Raw genomic sequence first — 17,071 nt, forward strand, 5'->3', positions numbered from 1 at the left:
AGCTTAGGATGTACAAACCACAGGGAGGATTCCCAGCTGCGGGGGCAGCCCCATCTGCTCGCCATGTCCTGCGAGGCACAGCCCGCGCAGAGTATTCGAGGTAATGCGGGCTGGCGGGAGCCGCCTTTATTTGCTGAATCCCCTTCTAAATTTACGTCAGCGGTGCCAGGTTTGCGTAAGTGATAACGCAGTCGGTATTCGCCTCCCTGCATGTTTTTAGCCGCCCACTACCAGGGCGCGGGGAGGCTGGCAGCGAGAGGCAGGCGGTGCAGTGTCGTTCCGGCTGCAGCTCTCGGTGTGGAGGGCGAGACGCTGCTCCCCCCGTGCGCCTCTGCCGCGGCGCTTGGGGATGAGGCTCGTACAGACCCCCGCGACCCCCTCCAGACGCTGCTCTGCGATTTTGTCGGGTCTCTGGTAAAAGGCAGCTCCAGTCTGCACGACCCTAGAGGAAGTCCATTCTTCCCCCTGTCTTTTTGCAGAACTTCAGAGCAATGCGGTGTAGCTACTTTTTTTTCCCATCTTACATCTTAACTTAATGAAGAGCGAGGAGGCAAACGCCCCTGGCTGCAGAGAAGCGGCTGCTGACAGTCCCTGGCAGAATCCTGCCTCGCACCGCACCCCCGTACACCCTGCCCGGCTGTCCCCCGGCACCGCGGATGCCCCGGGGACGCCGAGCTCAGCCCTTGCCGTGACCCAGCACTACGGCACTACCCTACAGCGGGGTCCCTTTGCCAGCACCCACCGGCGGAGCGCAGTCACCCCCCTGTCCTGCTGACCTCCAGGCCGCTGTCTGGAGGAGCGCCTGTTGCTGCTCCTCCCCAGCGCAGCCGGGCAGGAGAGCAGCGGTGCGAGCGGCCGGCAGGGAAAGCCCACGAGCTGGGTTCGCAGAGCGCCCTGGAGTGCGGCCGTCCCTCTCCTGCCAGCCCCGGTGCCGAGGGCCGAACCGCGGACACCGACCTGCGCTGGTGGCGGCCCGGTGCTGCCTGCGGCGGCGGGGTCGCCGTAGCAACGTGCCAAACTCAGCGCTAAAGGCCACGGCAGCGGCCCCGGGCGGACAGGGATGTGCAGGGACACGGCTCCACACGCTGGTCCCCTCCCGAGCTCTGGCGATGGAGCCGGAGCCACCGGGCACACACAGCGCTGTGCAGCTGCGTGCCCTGAGCTCGGGGTGCTCCAGCAGGATGTAATGTGCTAATAAGCAACGAGTGTTTCACCTCTGGCTGGTTTTTCATACGCCCAGCAGCAGAAGACTGGAAATGAAAGCACTGGTTACCGTACCGATGAGTAACAAATAAATCAGCATTGCAAATGTCTGGAGAAATACGAGAAAGTCCCTGAAAATGCATATCAGGGGTCTTAAAGGAGAAATCCGAATAAACCTGACACTAATTCCCTCATCCATTACATTTCTTCCATAGCCATGGTGAGCAGGGATTGCCAGTCTGGCCTTATGGGTGTCTGTAATCATCTTCCCTAATGGGTAATTGACTGTGCACATTTCTAGTACAACACCACAGCTCTTGGATGACTCCCAAGAGCCAAATGCATTTGATTCTCATCCTTTTACCACAATTTTTGTGCACAGCTCTGCAGGCTGTGTGGTAAAAATGTTGAGGCAGGTGGGAAATCTTGTGATGAAACAAAACAGCTGCCTCTGTGAGGATGAGATACAGCTCAGCCTTCCCTGGTGGGTGTTCCTTTGCTATCTTCAATATCTGTGGCATTGAACATGGCTTAAATGCTGTGTCCATACTTGGACAGGACAGAGAATGGATTTATTCCCAGTGTGAGTGTGACTAAAGGCAAATATTCCATTTCCCATGGCATGTGTGAGGGCCGTGGAGCCAAAGGAGACAATGGCACTGCCTGGGAAATCAAGTGTAGGAAAATGAAGTGGAGGGAAGGAAGAGGTGCTCCACAGACAACATGAGCTGGTGTGGAAATGACACCAAAAGAGAAGGATCTGTACAAAGGGAAAATACACACATGAAATTTCTTGTGTTAGGTCAGATGAAGTGGGAAGATGGCAGCTGCTAGCAAGCATTTCCAAGGATGTAGGAGAGGCAGAACTTTAAAACTTCTTTAAGGAAAATGAGAGAAAACCATGGAAGCTGACCAAGTTAGGAAATACTTACATAAGAGAAAATGTCTCCTGTTATTAAAAATGAGATGAAGATACTCAGGAAGGATTTATTCCCAGTCACTCATGTTAATGTGTTCTGGTTTGGGGCAGAGCCTAAGAGTTACTGAAGACAACCATTCCTGTGTTTCACCATGGCCAGTTTAAGGGCTGGAGTGAGGACAGAGGGGTGGGAAGGAAATAAAAAAAACCATGAGGGAGAAGAAAAAATGCTTATTGAAGCCCAAAAATCTACAGCCTGAAACTACAACCAGAAATAGCTCTCTCTGGGGAAATATTAACTATTTTTATTATTTCAGCCCCTATATTGTACTGCACTTAACTGAGCAATTGGCAATTAAAATAATTAGCTAATTCAGACCATTTTACTTGTTTATTTTTAAAGGGCACAGACTGCCTCAGGTTTTTGAACTGCAAGTCCAAACTATGTCACACCTAACCACAGCTTCTGCTAACCAGAAGTTACATGCATATTTGAAAATTAATATACATTTGAAAACAATAAAAACTTTAAAAGAGTTACAATATTTTAGCAACAAATTAAAATTCAGAAATTTGGATCAAAAACTGCCTCTGCAAAAATCTCTGTATCTGGATATGACAGAGGGTGCTGCCTCCATTTCTGGGTCACTTATTTTAAATTCTTCTGCTCCTGGTCTCTTTGTGTTTGTTATTTTACTTCCCTGGTCCCAGAGTGGGTTATCAACACCCTCCCAGACCCTCCTGCCCCCTCCAAGGAGGGTTCATAGAGATATTTGTCTAGGAAGAGGCTGTCTGTGATTCCCATTTACAGTTTTCTTAGTTCAGATATAAACATTTGAATCATACTTAATTATTTTGTCACTTGATACAGAAAGATAATTCTGTAACTTTTTGTATTACAAGGGTACAGAGTGGGAAAATATAAGCATATCCTTCTTGCAAAAAAAAAAAAAGAGACAAAATTAGATCAGCTTGAAGAGAAGGTGGTGATATTTGAAGTTTTATCAGAAAGTTCTTTTGATTCACTCAAATGAAATTTTACCTAGGAAATGTCATTCCATTTTGAGAGAAGGAACTCCCTTAGTAAGTAGGAAGTGGGGATATTTTTTTAAAGGGTGTGATATATAACTCAAAGAGTGAGATATAAACTCAGAGTGACCCAAAAATGTCCCAACCAGACATTTCCACTCCCAAGAGGAGCTGTTTCCAGGCACAACACTGGGGCCACTATGAAAAGTAGGGTCAAACACTCAAGTTTCAATGTGCCAGGCTGAGAATTTGGATTTTCCTTGACACAATTCTCCTTGTTCCAGCCTTGCCAGCCAAAATTTGGCGGCAAATACCCTTCTTGGCTGTTTTGGTTTCTTTTTCTTCTTTCACTCTGACAGGCATTGGCCACTGACACCCAGGAACAAGGGCAAAACTTTCACCAGGAGTGCCAGGGCTTCAGTTCTGCTGCTGTTTCTACTGTTACTACTTTAGTTGTCTGGCAGTTGATTAAACCTTACATTTATTAAGACTGAAAGGAAGCTTTTAAATCTTTCCATGTAAACTATGCTGTAATTCAGCCCATTATTCTGCCAACAGAGGTCATTGCAATGAACTCCTTTTCCAGCCTGAAGAGCAAACCAAGCATTGGGAGTTTGTGCATGGAAACACGCCCAGAAACACCTTTCTGCAGCAAGGTCCTGTGACATGTGATGCACTTTCAGTTTTTTCACTTTTAAGGGAAAGATTAAACATAAAAAATTAAATAAGAAAATTAAATATAGACCAAGGCTCTCAGTATTCTACATCTGAAACCAATAATTTTTGTACTGAAAGGAGACAGCTGCTCCAAGCTCAATTTGCTCTCACTAAGCTTGGGGAATCACCCAAGTGAAATGTCCAAACCAGCTAAAAACTGTCAGAACCAATAAATTAAATTTATTCTGGGAATTTTGTAGAATGAACAGAGAAAAAGCATTTAGGGAAACATATGCTGGAATTCTTTAAAGGTGAAGAGTGTGACAACAACATACTGTGGAAGTGGGATGCTCAGATGTGTGTTTTATTGTTGCTATATTCAAAAGAAAAGCCAGGGAAGAGGTGGGAGGGTCTTGGACTCTGGCCAAGCCTGTGTTGGTGAGTAGAAGGAGCATTCCCACCACTCTGCTCAAAAGAATTGTCATTAGCAGGATTTAGGAGGGATTGAAGTGAAAGCTTTGAGGTGTAAACTTCACCTGGTTGCCTCTGTCTTAAGAGGCAGCCTTGTGGGAAAGCACTTAAAATTCTTCCCTCCTTTTTGCTGGGAGCAGTTCTCTCAAGATAAAAACCATGTTGGTTTTACATTCAAACAGCCTAAAGTTAAACCCCTGGGTTATCTAGAATGTTCAGGCATTTAGATAGTTATGCAAACTGAAAGGTTGAAATCCTGGAAGCTGACACCAGATACCCTCTCCCCATGAGTTCCTGTTACTGCAGATTTACAGCTCATGGTCTCTGCTTAACTACCTGCAACAAGGTAGAGGTTTAAAGGCAAAGTTATGATGTTAATTCCCGAAGCCAGCCAAAGCTGAGAATTATTTACTGACCATGGAGTGCTTTGCAAGACTCTTAATATCATTGGAGGCAGATAAATTTGGCCATACTTGAGCTAATGCCTCACTTCAAGTCCTTAATTTATTCCTTAATTGAGGGATAAATCCAGATGAGTACAAGATGAATCAGCAGTATCAATCTCCAGCTGAAAAATGTGCCAAGTATTTTATTTATCACATCTTATTATCGCCTGATGTTAGAACAGGGACTCATCTACATTTATATTTTGTCCTTTCCCATTTGCTGTGCTGGAAATAATCTGTATTTCTAAGACAAGGGAAAAGCATCAAAGGAAACAGCCTCAATTATCTTAAGAGGAAAGAATGAATGGAATTTGCATTCAGGAATAGACTGGAGGTTGAAGGAAAGGATCTCACATGTGACTGTACATATATATAACTGTGTGTACTCCAAAAAAACCTAACACCCAGAGAACAAACAGTCACAATTTCGCTGTGATCCTTAACTTGATTTATTAACCCAACTTCCTAGATACGTTTTCTGGCAGTGAAAGGTTGGTGAGTTGTGGATTAATTAAGGTAAAGGCAAACCCGAGATTTCATGTTTGTAGATTTGCTGTGCAATGGCCTTAAGTGGTATCTGGCAGCAGAAAACAGCCATTAAAACTTGCAAGATACCTTGAAAAATGATCATAAAATATTGAAATTCAGAGGAAAAGCACCATTCCTCATGTGCTGCCACAAGTGAAAGACAGGCAAGGTGTGGGAACCCCAAGCACCAACTGCACAGAGCCCTGCTCCCCATCCAGGGTTAGTGATCAAACAGATCACTGTTATCTCAGCTTGCTTTGGTTTTATTCACAAAGATGTGATTGAAATAATAAGATTATACAACTACAGCCTCCCAGGAGGTGGAGAGAGCTTACAGGTAATTTTGAAGTGTTTCCTAACGGTGCAAGGTTAAATAATGCAGAACTTTCTGTAAGGCCAGCCCTGCTACACTCACACTGTTTGTGCTTAACTAAATGTTTTTGTGGTTTCTGTTTGAAAGAAAATGCAGATCTCTTGAATTAATATTAATTAGCACAACTTAGTTAAAAAGTTGGAAGGAATCTATTGGGGTAATCATTATGCACAGCCACAACATGTGTAAGAATTGTTCCTCCTCAAGAGATTTAGGAGAGAGGTAGGAAAGTTTGGGATAAATGTCTGGTGATCCCTTGGTGTTCTGGGAGAGCTCTGGAGCCAGCACAGCAGGGGTCTGAGTGGGAAATGCACATTTCCTGCCTTTGTATGTGAAACACCAACCACGGCCCTAATGAAATGTCATCAGCCTGCAGAATCACAGCCCAGGACAAATATTCGTGTCTGATAAGAGTTTCCTTCTGCTCTTTTGAGGCTTATAGATCAGCAGAGGAAGAAATACATTGAAGGGCTATTGACAATTTATGATGTTTTCTAGAAGCACCTTTTCCTGCATGTTAGGACTGACACAAGCAATCCTACAAATGTTGAAGTGTAGATCTGCAGATCTGCAGGAGGGTCAGCACCCCAACCTCAACAGCAAGGGGTAAGATGCAGCTACATCTTAGGGGTGGCTCTGTGATAAACTGAGCTCACAGAGAACTGCAAAGGTAATGTTTTCATGTGGGAAGGAAATATAACTTTGCTGTCAGGGAGTATTCCAACCTTTTGGTGAACTGGAAAGTTTCGGCAGGTATCCACCGCAGAACTAACACTCCAATCCTTTCTCTTCCAAAGTCTGTAATCCAAAATCCAGCCCTCCTGTAACATAAAGTCCTATTACATAGGATTGTGGATAAAAGCTAGAATCCAGGAAAAAAATAACACAGATGTAATGAATCCCTGTGACATTTCTATTCTGTTGATTTGTTTATTATTCTACTTCAGGATTACCAAGACCTGGCACAACACATGTGCTTGATCCTTGGACAATGATAGCCTCACTGGAGAAGCAGCAGGGACAATGAAACATCCCTGGGGTTGGTGGTTCTTAAACCAGCAGAAATCAATGGCATTTCAGGTGTCCACCCACAAATGTATGAAAAAAATATGAAAAAAGGCAAACAGTGTGAATACAGACCTAGAGAAGGGCCAGGGACAGCAAGAACACTGAGGAATGTCACTACACAAAACGTGTTTGGTTTTTTATGTCAAATTCAAGGGAATGGGATCCTATACATGCTTCTCATGAAAAGACAGCATTGTATTTGTGTTTTAACTTTGGTTTCACTCCTCCCCTCACCCTTGTCCCTTTTTTAAAAAAAATTGCTTCCTTCCCCTTCCCTTTTTCTTCCTCTTTGCCAATTTCTACCCTTTCACAAGAAACCCACAGGATGTGGTGCCAAGATTTACAATTCTTCACACCCTGCCCCAGAACATCAGGACCTGCTCACAACTGGCCAGTCCAGCTGCTGAGGGGATAATTATTGTAAAAATAAAGACATCAGGAATCCTCTTGTTATCTTCTCTGATACCAAGGACCTGTGACCAAGGTCCAGGCAGCTGCAGGGCTAAGCTGCCTCAGATTCAGCCACCAGGTCTCTCTGAAGGGGCTGGCCCTGTGCAGTGGAGGGTTTTATCTCCACTCTCAGCCCCATGTGTGATGAACCACCCTGAAAGGGCAGGAAAATGCTTCCATGTCACACCACGGAGCACTTCAGGTGCTGCCACAACACAGTGGGGCTCAGGAGAGGTTGCAGGGCCTCCAGGAGGTGACCGGGGCAGGGAGGGTGACAGCAGCTGAGGGGACACTCCCATGTGAGGGGGCCCTGGTTTGAGAGCACAGGCCTGATGGGGATCATCGCGGGAGGGGAACCCGGGCCTGAGGGGGGCCCACACCTGAGAGGATCCAGGGCCTGAGGGGATGTCGGGCCTGAGGGGAGCCCACACCTGAGAGGATCCAGGGCCTGAGGGGATGCTGGGCCTGAGGACATGCCACACCTGAGGGGATGCCACTGAGGGGATGTCGGGCCTGAGGGGAGCCCACACCTGAGAGGATCCTACACCTGAGGGGATCCCGCATCTGAGGGGATGCTGGGCCTGAGGACATGCCACACCTGAGGGGCTCTCCGGCCCGAGGGGAGCACAGCCCGGAGCGCTCCCTCACCTCCTCACCTGACGGGTCCCATCCCTGAGGCGGGCGGTGGGGGGGGAGAGGGGGCGGGGCGGCGGGTGGCGCGCGGGGCCGCGCCCATGACCGCGCGCGATGACGTCAGCGGCGCACGCGGCGCGCGGGCCCGGGGGGTGCGGGCGGCGGGCGCGCGCCGGCGGCCCGCGGAGCTCGCGCCGCCCCGCGCCATGCGGGACCAGCTGGAGCGGTGCCTTGGCGAGTGGCGGGAGCTGGAGGAGGAGTTCCGGCAGCTCCAGGTGAGCGGCGGGGCCCTACGGGGCATCGCGGTGCCTCCCCGTCCTGCGCGGACGCGGCTTTCCCCGCACTGCCCCGCGCTGCCCTTGCCGGCTCTGCTTCGCATCGCCATGCGGGGCCGGCCCCGGCTCGCCCCCCGCCCCCCGGCAGGAGCGGGACCGGGGGCTCCCACCGTCGCCGACCGCATCCCCTGGGCGGCTCGGCTCCCCCCCGCCCCGCCCGGGCCGGTGCTCGGTGCCTTCGCTGCGGCCGCGGGGTGCCCGCACGGAGCGCGGCGGGGCGAGGATGGGCATCCCTGCACGGCACCCACGGACAGCCTGCGCCCCGCTGCCCCCAGGCTGCGAGCGCTTGGGACGGCCCAGACCGAGCCGTGGCCATGCCCCGGGTCCCTCTGAGGATCCCAAGATCCTCAGATCCCAGGATGTGCCGCGGTTCCCACTGCTGGAACGAGCATGGGAGAAGGGGACGCGGTGTGGCTGTGCATCCGTTGCGTGCTGCAAAGAGCAGTGCAGGCAGCGCCTGTCCCGCCAGCATATCCTGGCGGAGTTTGATCTCCCGTGGTGGGATACGACCGGTCCAAGTGCTGTTTTTCCATCTTGCAAAAGTGCATTGAGGGACAGAAAGGCTTCGGAGTGGGGGCCAAGAGCTGTTCTACAAGATTCTTTTACCTCCAGAAATCTTCCCTTCCTTCCCTGCTTGTTACCAGTGGTGCACTTCTACGCGTGCTTCAAATCTTAAAGATAGTTTTAAAGTACAACCGTCTGTTCTCACTCTGGAGGCTGTTTTAGACTCTTTTAGACTGTTCAACAGAACGTGCATGCAAAAAAATAAGGTGTGATTTCCAAATTTAGCTTGTTTCTTAATTAAAACTCAGTTCAGGTTGTACTGCTGTTAGCAGAAACAAGGGTTGGGTGCTGGGGGAGACCAGCTGGGATGGTTTGTTGGTCACTTGTTTGCTGTGTGCACCCTCTGGACCAGCTTCCTGCCTGAGTCTGACCTAAACCACAGTAAATGTCAGTGACTTGTGCCTGCCTCAGTTTCCCCACCTGTAAAAGGAGAAACACTTTTTGGTGGGGTGTCACTGGTGCTGGTGATCAAGGTGTCTTTGACCAGGGATCAGTGCTGTAGAGGTGTGCTCAGCAAAACCAAAGTGAGCCTGAAACGGTGAGAGCTGCAGTGCCTGTACAGGGTTAGTGTGGTTATTAAGGTCTTTAAATTAGATACTGGGGCTTGTTTTGGACTGTTCTTGTAAATAAAGTACAATCAGGTGGGTCCTAGCAAGGAGGAGAGCAAAGATTTCGTTTGTGTGGTTTCACCACTGTGTTTATGCTCTGGGAAGTGTGGTGGGAATTTCCTGTGGTTGTTGGTGTTCTGCTTGGTGAAGCAGCCATGTAACCCATGCTGTCTCTTGGCACTAACTCTGCAAACTGTGTTTTCCAACTTATTATCGGTCTTAAATTGGCTCAGAGGTCATTGTTTGGTGCTGGGGGAGCCCTTCATGGGATGGGTTTGCAGTTGGTGATCCTGTCCTTGTTATGGATGAACACTGACTGGGGGCTTCAGGGGACCAATGAGCTGTGATAAAGCAGTTCCTCCCAGGAAGCATCTGAGGCCACAGGCAGGGACATCAGTTCAGCTCTTTAACCAGAATATGGGGCAGTAGGTTGCTTGAATATCCTTGGGGTTGGGATGGCAGTGGTGTCCAGGTGGTGCCTAACCCCCAGCCATGGATTTGTGCCTGGTGTTGTGTATTTTTCCTCCTCCCCTGTTAGGTCCTCATTTTTTTTCTCCAAGATTTAATCTGTCTTTGAAATTGGAGTGCCCTGTGATTTAGCCACCATTTGATGGGCATGTTTCAGGATCAAATGGAGGATTAGGGGATTCAAGGATTAGGGGCTTCATTGCAGGGTGGGATGGGAGGTGAAGAGCTCCTGAGTGGGAAAGCTTTTTAAAGAGGAAATGAGATGAGTTTAGAGGATGCTTTTCCTCTTGCAGGAATTTCCTCAGTGTCTATTTCAGCCCTATTGTATCTGTACTTGTTTGGCATCTCCTCCTTGCTTGTTAAAGGGATGCCTGTTGTATCCCATAAAACCAGGATTTTCCTCATTTCCCTTGGAGGTGAGGACCAAATGCCATGAATAACCTAGAAGGGCTCTTCCGACCAACCATCTCCTCTTCTCCTGCAGGAAACACACAAAGTTTACAGGCAGAAACTGGAAGAAGTCACCAGCTTGCAGACAGCCTGCAGCAGCTCCATACATCGACAGAAGAAGACACTGAGGGATCTGAAGCACAGCCTGCAACGGTAACAGGACACCTGGAGGCTGGATGAGGCAGGGATGGGATAGTTCTCCTTCCCAAAGGCTGAAATGCTTGGACTTTCAGTACTTTTAATAGACAATGTTGCAGTGCTAAAGTTGTTCCATATTACAGCCGAGTAAAATGTTCATTACTGCGTGAGAGAGGGAATCCTGTAAGTAAAGAAGTTTAAGAGAGGTGGTGTGGGTTTCTTCTTCGCAGTGCATGCTGTACATTGCAGGACTGTGCAGCTTTTGGCTGTGCCAGGTGAGCAGTACTTTGTTCTGTAAACTGCACTGGAAAGGCAGCATCAGTCCTTGTACCTGAAGGTGTGACTTTCTCCTGGGTGGATTTACAGGAGGGAACTGTCTCTGGCTGCTCGCCTGATCCCAGGAGCCAGGGGCTGAATTCCTTGTGTGCAGGCCTGAGTACAGCACCTCTGACACCACAGGCTGCTGGCTCTGCTGCTCATTGCTCTCTGGTTAACATTAATTATTAAAACTATTTGTCAGTAAATCATCAGCTCTGTGTCCTGTTCCATCCTGAAATACTTAATATCTGTAAGAGCTGCAGCCTCTGCAAGGGCAGTGCCTGAAACCATGCACAAAATTCCCAGGATGGAGGGAGTTCCTTCAGAAAATCACAATATTCCCTACACAATCCTGTCACTGAGCTGATGAAAAGAGAAGCATATTTATAAACCAACTGGTTGAAGTAACCTACACAGCAGTATAAACCTGGCAGTGAGATAAAGTCGTGATAAGACAAATGGTGCTGCAGAAATACAGGAGCAAAGCACATCACAGAGCCATCTTTTTAAAAGCCTGGATTTTATGACAACATTGTTTTCCTTCAAATAAAAAGGAGGTGAAAACATGAACAGGAATATCTCGTTTCTATGTTCTTGCAGGTGCAAGCCCAGAGCGAGTCCTGAGGAGTTTGCTCTCATTCAGGAGATCAGCAGCCAGATCAAGGAGAGGCAGAATGCCTTCTTTGACATGGAAGCCTACCTGCCCAAGAGGAACGGGTACGTGCTCTGCTAGGGAGGCTTGTGTGCTCCAGGAATTTTGGATTTTTAAATGTTCACAGCGCTTTGTTCCTGAAGGAAAAGGTTGCAGAAAGACATGTAAAATTGGATTAGTCATAAGTCTCTTGCTGAGCTGCTGTGTCAGTTGTACACAGAATTCATGGGCTGTGAGTGGATGCAAATGTGTGTGGGCAGTGCAGGTTTTCTGTTAAAATGACAGTAACCTGCACTGGCAAGGGATTGTGCAGTTCACTCTTTCACACTGATGTTTTCCTGGGATAATTTTTTTGAGGGCTGAATCAGCACAAGACTTTTGTCTCTTTTTTTTTTTTAATAATACTTTTAACCAACTTTAACTTTTTCAAGTGGGGTTGCTAGGACAGAGTTATGTCAGTTGTCAAGGGCTGTGTGATGCTGCAGTCCCTCAGAAGTTTCTATCAGAAACTTTTCTTCCAAATCCTATCTGTGTTTGGGTTTGGATAGTGCATACTATATATATTGCCCTTAGACTGTAGTGCAAAAAAGGGACCAGGAAAATAAACCTTTTCAAGTAGCTTCCTGTAGATGCTGACCAGTATTTCCACATGTAGAGCCTCTTCTGTGGTCTTTCCCTCCAGTTTATGTTTATTAAAAACCTCCAGCAAACATGGCTTTGGCAGAGCCACTGTCTCATCACCTCAGTCTTGATCATCCTGTGGTGTTCAAATGAAACAGCTTCCTTGGATCTGCTCTTTGCTTTTGTCTTCCAGCTTGTACTTAAATCTGGTGCTGGGAAATGTGAATGTCACTCTCCTGAGCAACCAAGCAAAGTGAGTGAGCCTCCCCACATGTGTGAATTTGGGTTTCTCTGGGGCCAGCTGTGGGTGTGGACTGAAGCCCAGAGAGGGGAATGGGTTTCTCTTAGACCTGCTAAGTGAAATGTTGAGGGTAGGTGATTGGACTATGACATGGGGATAAGCTAACATGTAGCTCAAATTGATTCTGTCCATCGTTTACTTTTATGCCCAGCTCAGCCTGTGGCCTTAACTGTAAAAGTGTTTGGGGTTTTTTTGTGCTGTGAAATGGTACTTTGCTCCAGAAAATGGAGATATATATGTATTTTTTAAATCTTGCTGTGCCAACCCAGAAACCAGCTCTGATGGACTTAAGGCATTGTGTTGCAGCTGAGACAGACCCTCCCTGCAGGCAGAACGCTGCCTTTCACCACTGTCTGCTGCTTTTCCGAGTGTTTCAGCAAAACCTCTCTCTCTGGGCCTGGCATTTGGCTTTGTCTGTGGTTTGGAAAAGGTGAAGCCACATTCCAATTGAATTCCATCTGTTTGTGTCCATAAACAGCACCTGTTTCCTTCCAGGTTCGCCTACAAGGATGAGTACGAGAAGTTCAAACTTTATCTGACAATAATCTTGTTACTTGGGGCTGTTGCCTGCAGGTTTTTTCTCCACTACAGGTAAACTGCATTTTAATTTCTTATCAAGTATTCTGCATAAAATTGTGCTTTGAATTATCTTATGTACTCTTTAAGGACAGTGAGACAGCTCACGTGGTGTTTAGGCTTCGAGCAATTGGGCAGCAGGACACCTGCACTTCTTCAATTCTGGCAGGAGCTGTATTTTACCTAATTGTTTTTCCTTTTTAAAAGAGTCTTTTGTAACTGAGGAAGTCCAACATCACGTTTCCTGATGATGCTAAAAATTGATGTTATTCTGGCATTGTGCTGTCCTTGGGATCGAACAGTTGGTTGTGCTTGTGGGTTGTCCCAGGCAGGGACCAACACTGTGCTACAGTTCTGGGGTAACAAAAGCAACAAAAGACAATTTGTGTGAAATCATCAGACCTGAAGCATTATCTCTAGGTTGTGATAAAGTGTCTGAGCACCAACAAGCTCCCACTATTGAGTTTTGCTTAAAAACCAGGAAGGTGTTGGAGTCACACACTTCCACTATGGTCTCTGCATGTCTGTGTGAATGCAGGATCATCCCAGAAATGTTGTTGCCCTGTACAAAGGCTGCCCCAAGTCCCCTTGGCTTCAGGATTTTGCAAATGGCAAAGTAAAGTTTTGGTGTTTTAGTATTTTTTGCCCCAGAGCATAATGCTGTTCCATTTTTTTTTAGTTGATTGGATTTATATAGATCTCATGGAATCTCCTCATTGAATTAGCCTGGAAAGGCCTCTTTGAATTGGATCATCTGCTGCTTCTGTGGTGCTTTCTCTCCTTGAGCAGCACTTAATGTCATCCCTGCATATCTGCTTATCAGCTCAGGATCTGCAGTGTTGGATCATGGGGGAAAAGGGCCTGGAGCCTGCAGTGCTTGTGTGTGGGCTAGAGATGTTCAGGATGGGGCTTTGTGTCCATAGCCTCACTTGGACAGGTTTTCATCTACCCAGGAGGAGGAAGGAAAAATAGGGATTTTTAAAATGGGTCTTTATAATTAACAAGGTGTTTTTTTATTCTGTGTTTTTTTCTGTTTAACAGGGTGACAGATGAAGTGTTTAACTTTCTGTTGGTGTGGTATTACTGCACGCTGACGATACGGGAAAGCATTCTCATTAGCAATGGCTCAAGGTACACTGCCACCTGCAAAAGCCATGGAAAGCATGAAATGTCCTTAAAAGAAAACCAGGCAACAAAAAGCACCAGCTTGGCACCAAAGCCCAGCAAATCCAAGATGCTGATAGCCTCTCTGCTGAGTCTCTTGCCTCTCCCCTCTTCCCTGGTCACTTCCAAGGACACATGTGGCCACCTGAGGTTTGGGGAGAGAGCAGCTGCAGTTCCTAAGAGTCCCTAAGTCATTGGTCCAAGGTGTTGGCTGGTTTTGGTAGCTGTGGGTCAGTTGTAGATGTGGTCTGGGGTGTGTGTGCTGCCTTGTGTTAGGGGTCACACATCTTTGGTTGGAAATGCCACAGCATTCCTTGTGCTCGAGATGGGACAACTGAGGCATTTGTTCCCATTTCTTGGATCATTTTTTGCCTGTAAGGCTGGACTTCAATGTTGAAATCCATGTTTCTTGTCTAATTGCCATGTGTTTTTCTGCTCAGGATCAAAGGCTGGTGGGTGTCTCATCACTACGTTTCCACATTCCTGTCTGGAGTGATGTTAACATGGTGAGTCTGTCCTTGCCTGCTCGAGGTGCTTCAAGCCTGTTTCATGGTGTTTATATCATCTGAGCATTTAAATCCAGTGTGACCACGAAGCTGTGGCCACAGGACACATGGCAGAGTGTCAGCCTTAGTATTTGTTTGATGTTACAGATGTTTTCAATGATAAATACAACACTGCAAGTTTGTATTTACATTGCTGGTTAAAAAAGGAAAGAAATGCAAACCCTGTGGCTGTAGTTAGGCTGGTGATAGCAAAATCTCTGCAAGTCTCCCAGTTTCTGTCTCTCTACTTAAGGAAGCAAGCAGCACTTTGCTGTAGAGGAAGGACACCTCAAAATGAATGTTTGATGCCTTTACTGAGCCTTGATTACAGAGTTTAAAGCCAAAAATGCAAGTTACCCCCTTGCAGTTGGTGGTGGTGATGGTCAGACAACCCACGATGCACCCCACATACAACCTGTCTCAACCTAGGGATGAACTGAGGAGTTAATTATTAAAAATTGTTTTAAAACAACAGAAGCTCCTGCTCCTGAACCTGTAAGGGGCTGACATAGTGGCTAGGGCAGAAGGTCCCTTGGCTTCCATCTATCCTGAACTACCCTTGGGATAAGCTGCACAACCACCCCCTGTTCCAGTGCTCAGATTCTCCATGCAGATGATGCTGAATGGCTTTGCTGCCTGGAGAAAACTGTTCTCATGGATAAGAGGGGACAGCATTTATCCTTGTTAGAGAGGGGAAACCTAATCCATGAGAGCACTTCCTGTGTGGCTGTAGCACCTCTCTGGGCTCCCAGTGGGTGGAATGGGCTGGGCACCAGCTGCTGGTTCATTTGCTAATGGGATCAGGCCTGGTGGTGAAGGGGAAGGGTTTGATGCATTGGATGCTTTTAGCAAACCAATGGACCTCCCCTGTGTTCTGCTTCCAGGCCAGATGGACTCATGTATCAGATGTTTCGCAGTCAATTTTTAGCATTTTCAATATTTCAGAGTGAGTATATCTTACCTTGCTAATTCGGGGGATAAAGTAATTTTGTATTGTACGTGCTGAGAAGAAAACACTTCTGTTTGGTAAATACTGGATTATTAAACTGTAGGAATATGAAGATAGTGCACAAATATGCAATCTACAAATATAAATAATAGTTAAATGCTGTTGGATTAAAATTATTAAAGTTGTTTGAAACTTACTGTACTTCTGAATAACCAATGTAGTGATGTTTTCTGTCTCCTTCTCCAGGCTGTGTTCAGTTCTTACAGTATTATTACCAAAGGGGCTGCCTCTATAGGCTCCGGGCTTTGGGGGAGAGAAACCACTTAGACCTAACAGTAGGTGAGGTTTCCTGCTCTACTTTCTTTGCACTGCTTTTGCACAAGTTTTGGGTGCAGTGGTGGGGGAGAGAGGGCAGTGTGCCCCCCCATTGCAGAGCTGCCCCTGCCTGGCTGCCTGTGTCCCTTTATCCCCCTCCTCGGGTCCTGTGGGTCAGGAGCAGAGGAATCTGATCTTTGTCAGCATTTGAGGAGACTGAGATGGAGGTTTTGGTCATCCCTAGCTTTATCCTTCTGCAACTACAGCAATTTCAAGAAAACATTTTTCCTTGACAGGAATAGCCTTTATGGGATGGTCTGGGTGGGGAGGAGCTGCAGGTCCAGTCCTGGCTCTTCTGTGCTCATGCTCTGTCTCTTCTGTCCACCTTTTCCAGAAGGATTTCAGTCCTGGATGTGGCGGGGGCTGACATTTCTCCTTCCCTTCTTGTTCTTTGGGCATGTAAGTTGGGTGATCCCCTGCTCCCTGCATGGTGCAGTGTCTGCTGCTGCACCACACAAAGGTGCTTTGGATCACACGCAGCCATGACGAATGTTTCCAAGGTTTAATTCTTTTTGCTCATAATTAAATTGCCTTTTCCCCCTTTGCAGTTCTGGCAGCTATACAATGCAATCACGCTTTTCAGATTGTCAAGGCACAAGGAATGCAAAGAATGGCAGGTGTGTGCTGGCTCTGCTCAGAAGAAGCACAGGGCAGGGCAGAGGGGGTACTTGACCACATCCTGAAAAATATTTGAGTATCTGACTCCATTTAAATATCTCAGCACTGTTCTGTGTCTGGTAGAGCCCAGCAGTGCTGAATATAAGCCATGTTGTAATATTACAAGGTAGTCAATGCTGCTCCCTCTCCCCTTTCAGGTTTTTGTGTTGGCTTTCACATTCCTGCTGCTCTTCCTTGGGAACTTCCTTACTACTCTCAAAGTGGTGCACACTAAACTCCAAAAGAACAAAGACAAGGTGAAGAAGCTGTGACTCCCCCTGTTCCCAGTATGCATCCATCCCTGTGCCCCCAGCAGGGCTGGTTTGGGACAGATCCTGCTCAACCCCAGCTGGGCGATGGCTGGGCTTGGAAGGACTCGCCTGTCCCTGTGTTTGGTGAAGGACTCTGCCAGCACAGACTCAGTATTAATGCAAGCATGGCTCTCCAGTCACACTCCTGCTATTTATGTCTATTTAATATAAAACATGTTTGCTTCTGGGGTTTTTGTTCTGTATATAGAGCAGCATGCACCTGCCTGGCCAAGTGCCAGCGTTGGGGAAAATGTGGAATCTA

General features: G+C 47.4%; 1 protein-coding gene across 3 annotated transcripts; it reads left to right on the plus strand.

The window, feature by feature from the left end:
• Positions 1-7,983: 7,983 nt before the first annotated feature.
• On the plus strand, positions 7,984-17,034 carry TMEM120B (transmembrane protein 120B). 3 transcript variants are annotated; one of them, XM_062504401.1, is made up of 12 exons: positions 7,984-8,052; positions 10,237-10,355; positions 11,259-11,375; positions 12,125-12,184; positions 12,728-12,823; positions 13,850-13,939; positions 14,413-14,478; positions 15,402-15,463; positions 15,713-15,805; positions 16,176-16,240; positions 16,390-16,458; positions 16,657-17,034. In XM_062504401.1, exons 1-12 carry the CDS (start codon positions 7,984-7,986, stop codon positions 16,768-16,770), a joined length of 1,020 nt encoding a protein of 339 aa, XP_062360385.1. In that variant the 3' UTR covers positions 16,771-17,034. The 3 variants fall into 3 exon arrangements, with proteins under 3 accessions (XP_062360385.1, XP_062360386.1, XP_062360387.1); XM_062504402.1 differs by having other exon boundaries at positions 16,179-16,240; XM_062504403.1 differs by having other exon boundaries at positions 16,390-16,462; positions 16,657-16,760.
• Positions 17,035-17,071: the final 37 nt, after the last annotated feature.

This window comes from Cinclus cinclus, chromosome 17 (assembly GCF_963662255.1).
Source record: "Cinclus cinclus chromosome 17, bCinCin1.1, whole genome shotgun sequence".
NCBI classification, from domain to species: domain Eukaryota; kingdom Metazoa; phylum Chordata; class Aves; order Passeriformes; family Cinclidae; genus Cinclus; species Cinclus cinclus.

Bases quoted from the DNA above. Each gene is read 5' to 3' on its own strand.
- TMEM120B (XM_062504401.1), top strand. From the start codon at position 7,984: ATGCGGGACCAGCTGGAGCGGTGCCTTGGCGAGTGGCGGGAGCTGGAG. The intron at 14,479-15,401 runs GTGAGTCTGTCC...TTCTGCTTCCAG, and splicing joins TCTGGAGTGATGTTAACATG to GCCAGATGGACTCATGTATC. The intron at 16,459-16,656 runs GTGTGTGCTGGC...CTCCCCTTTCAG, and splicing joins AGGAATGCAAAGAATGGCAG to GTTTTTGTGTTGGCTTTCAC.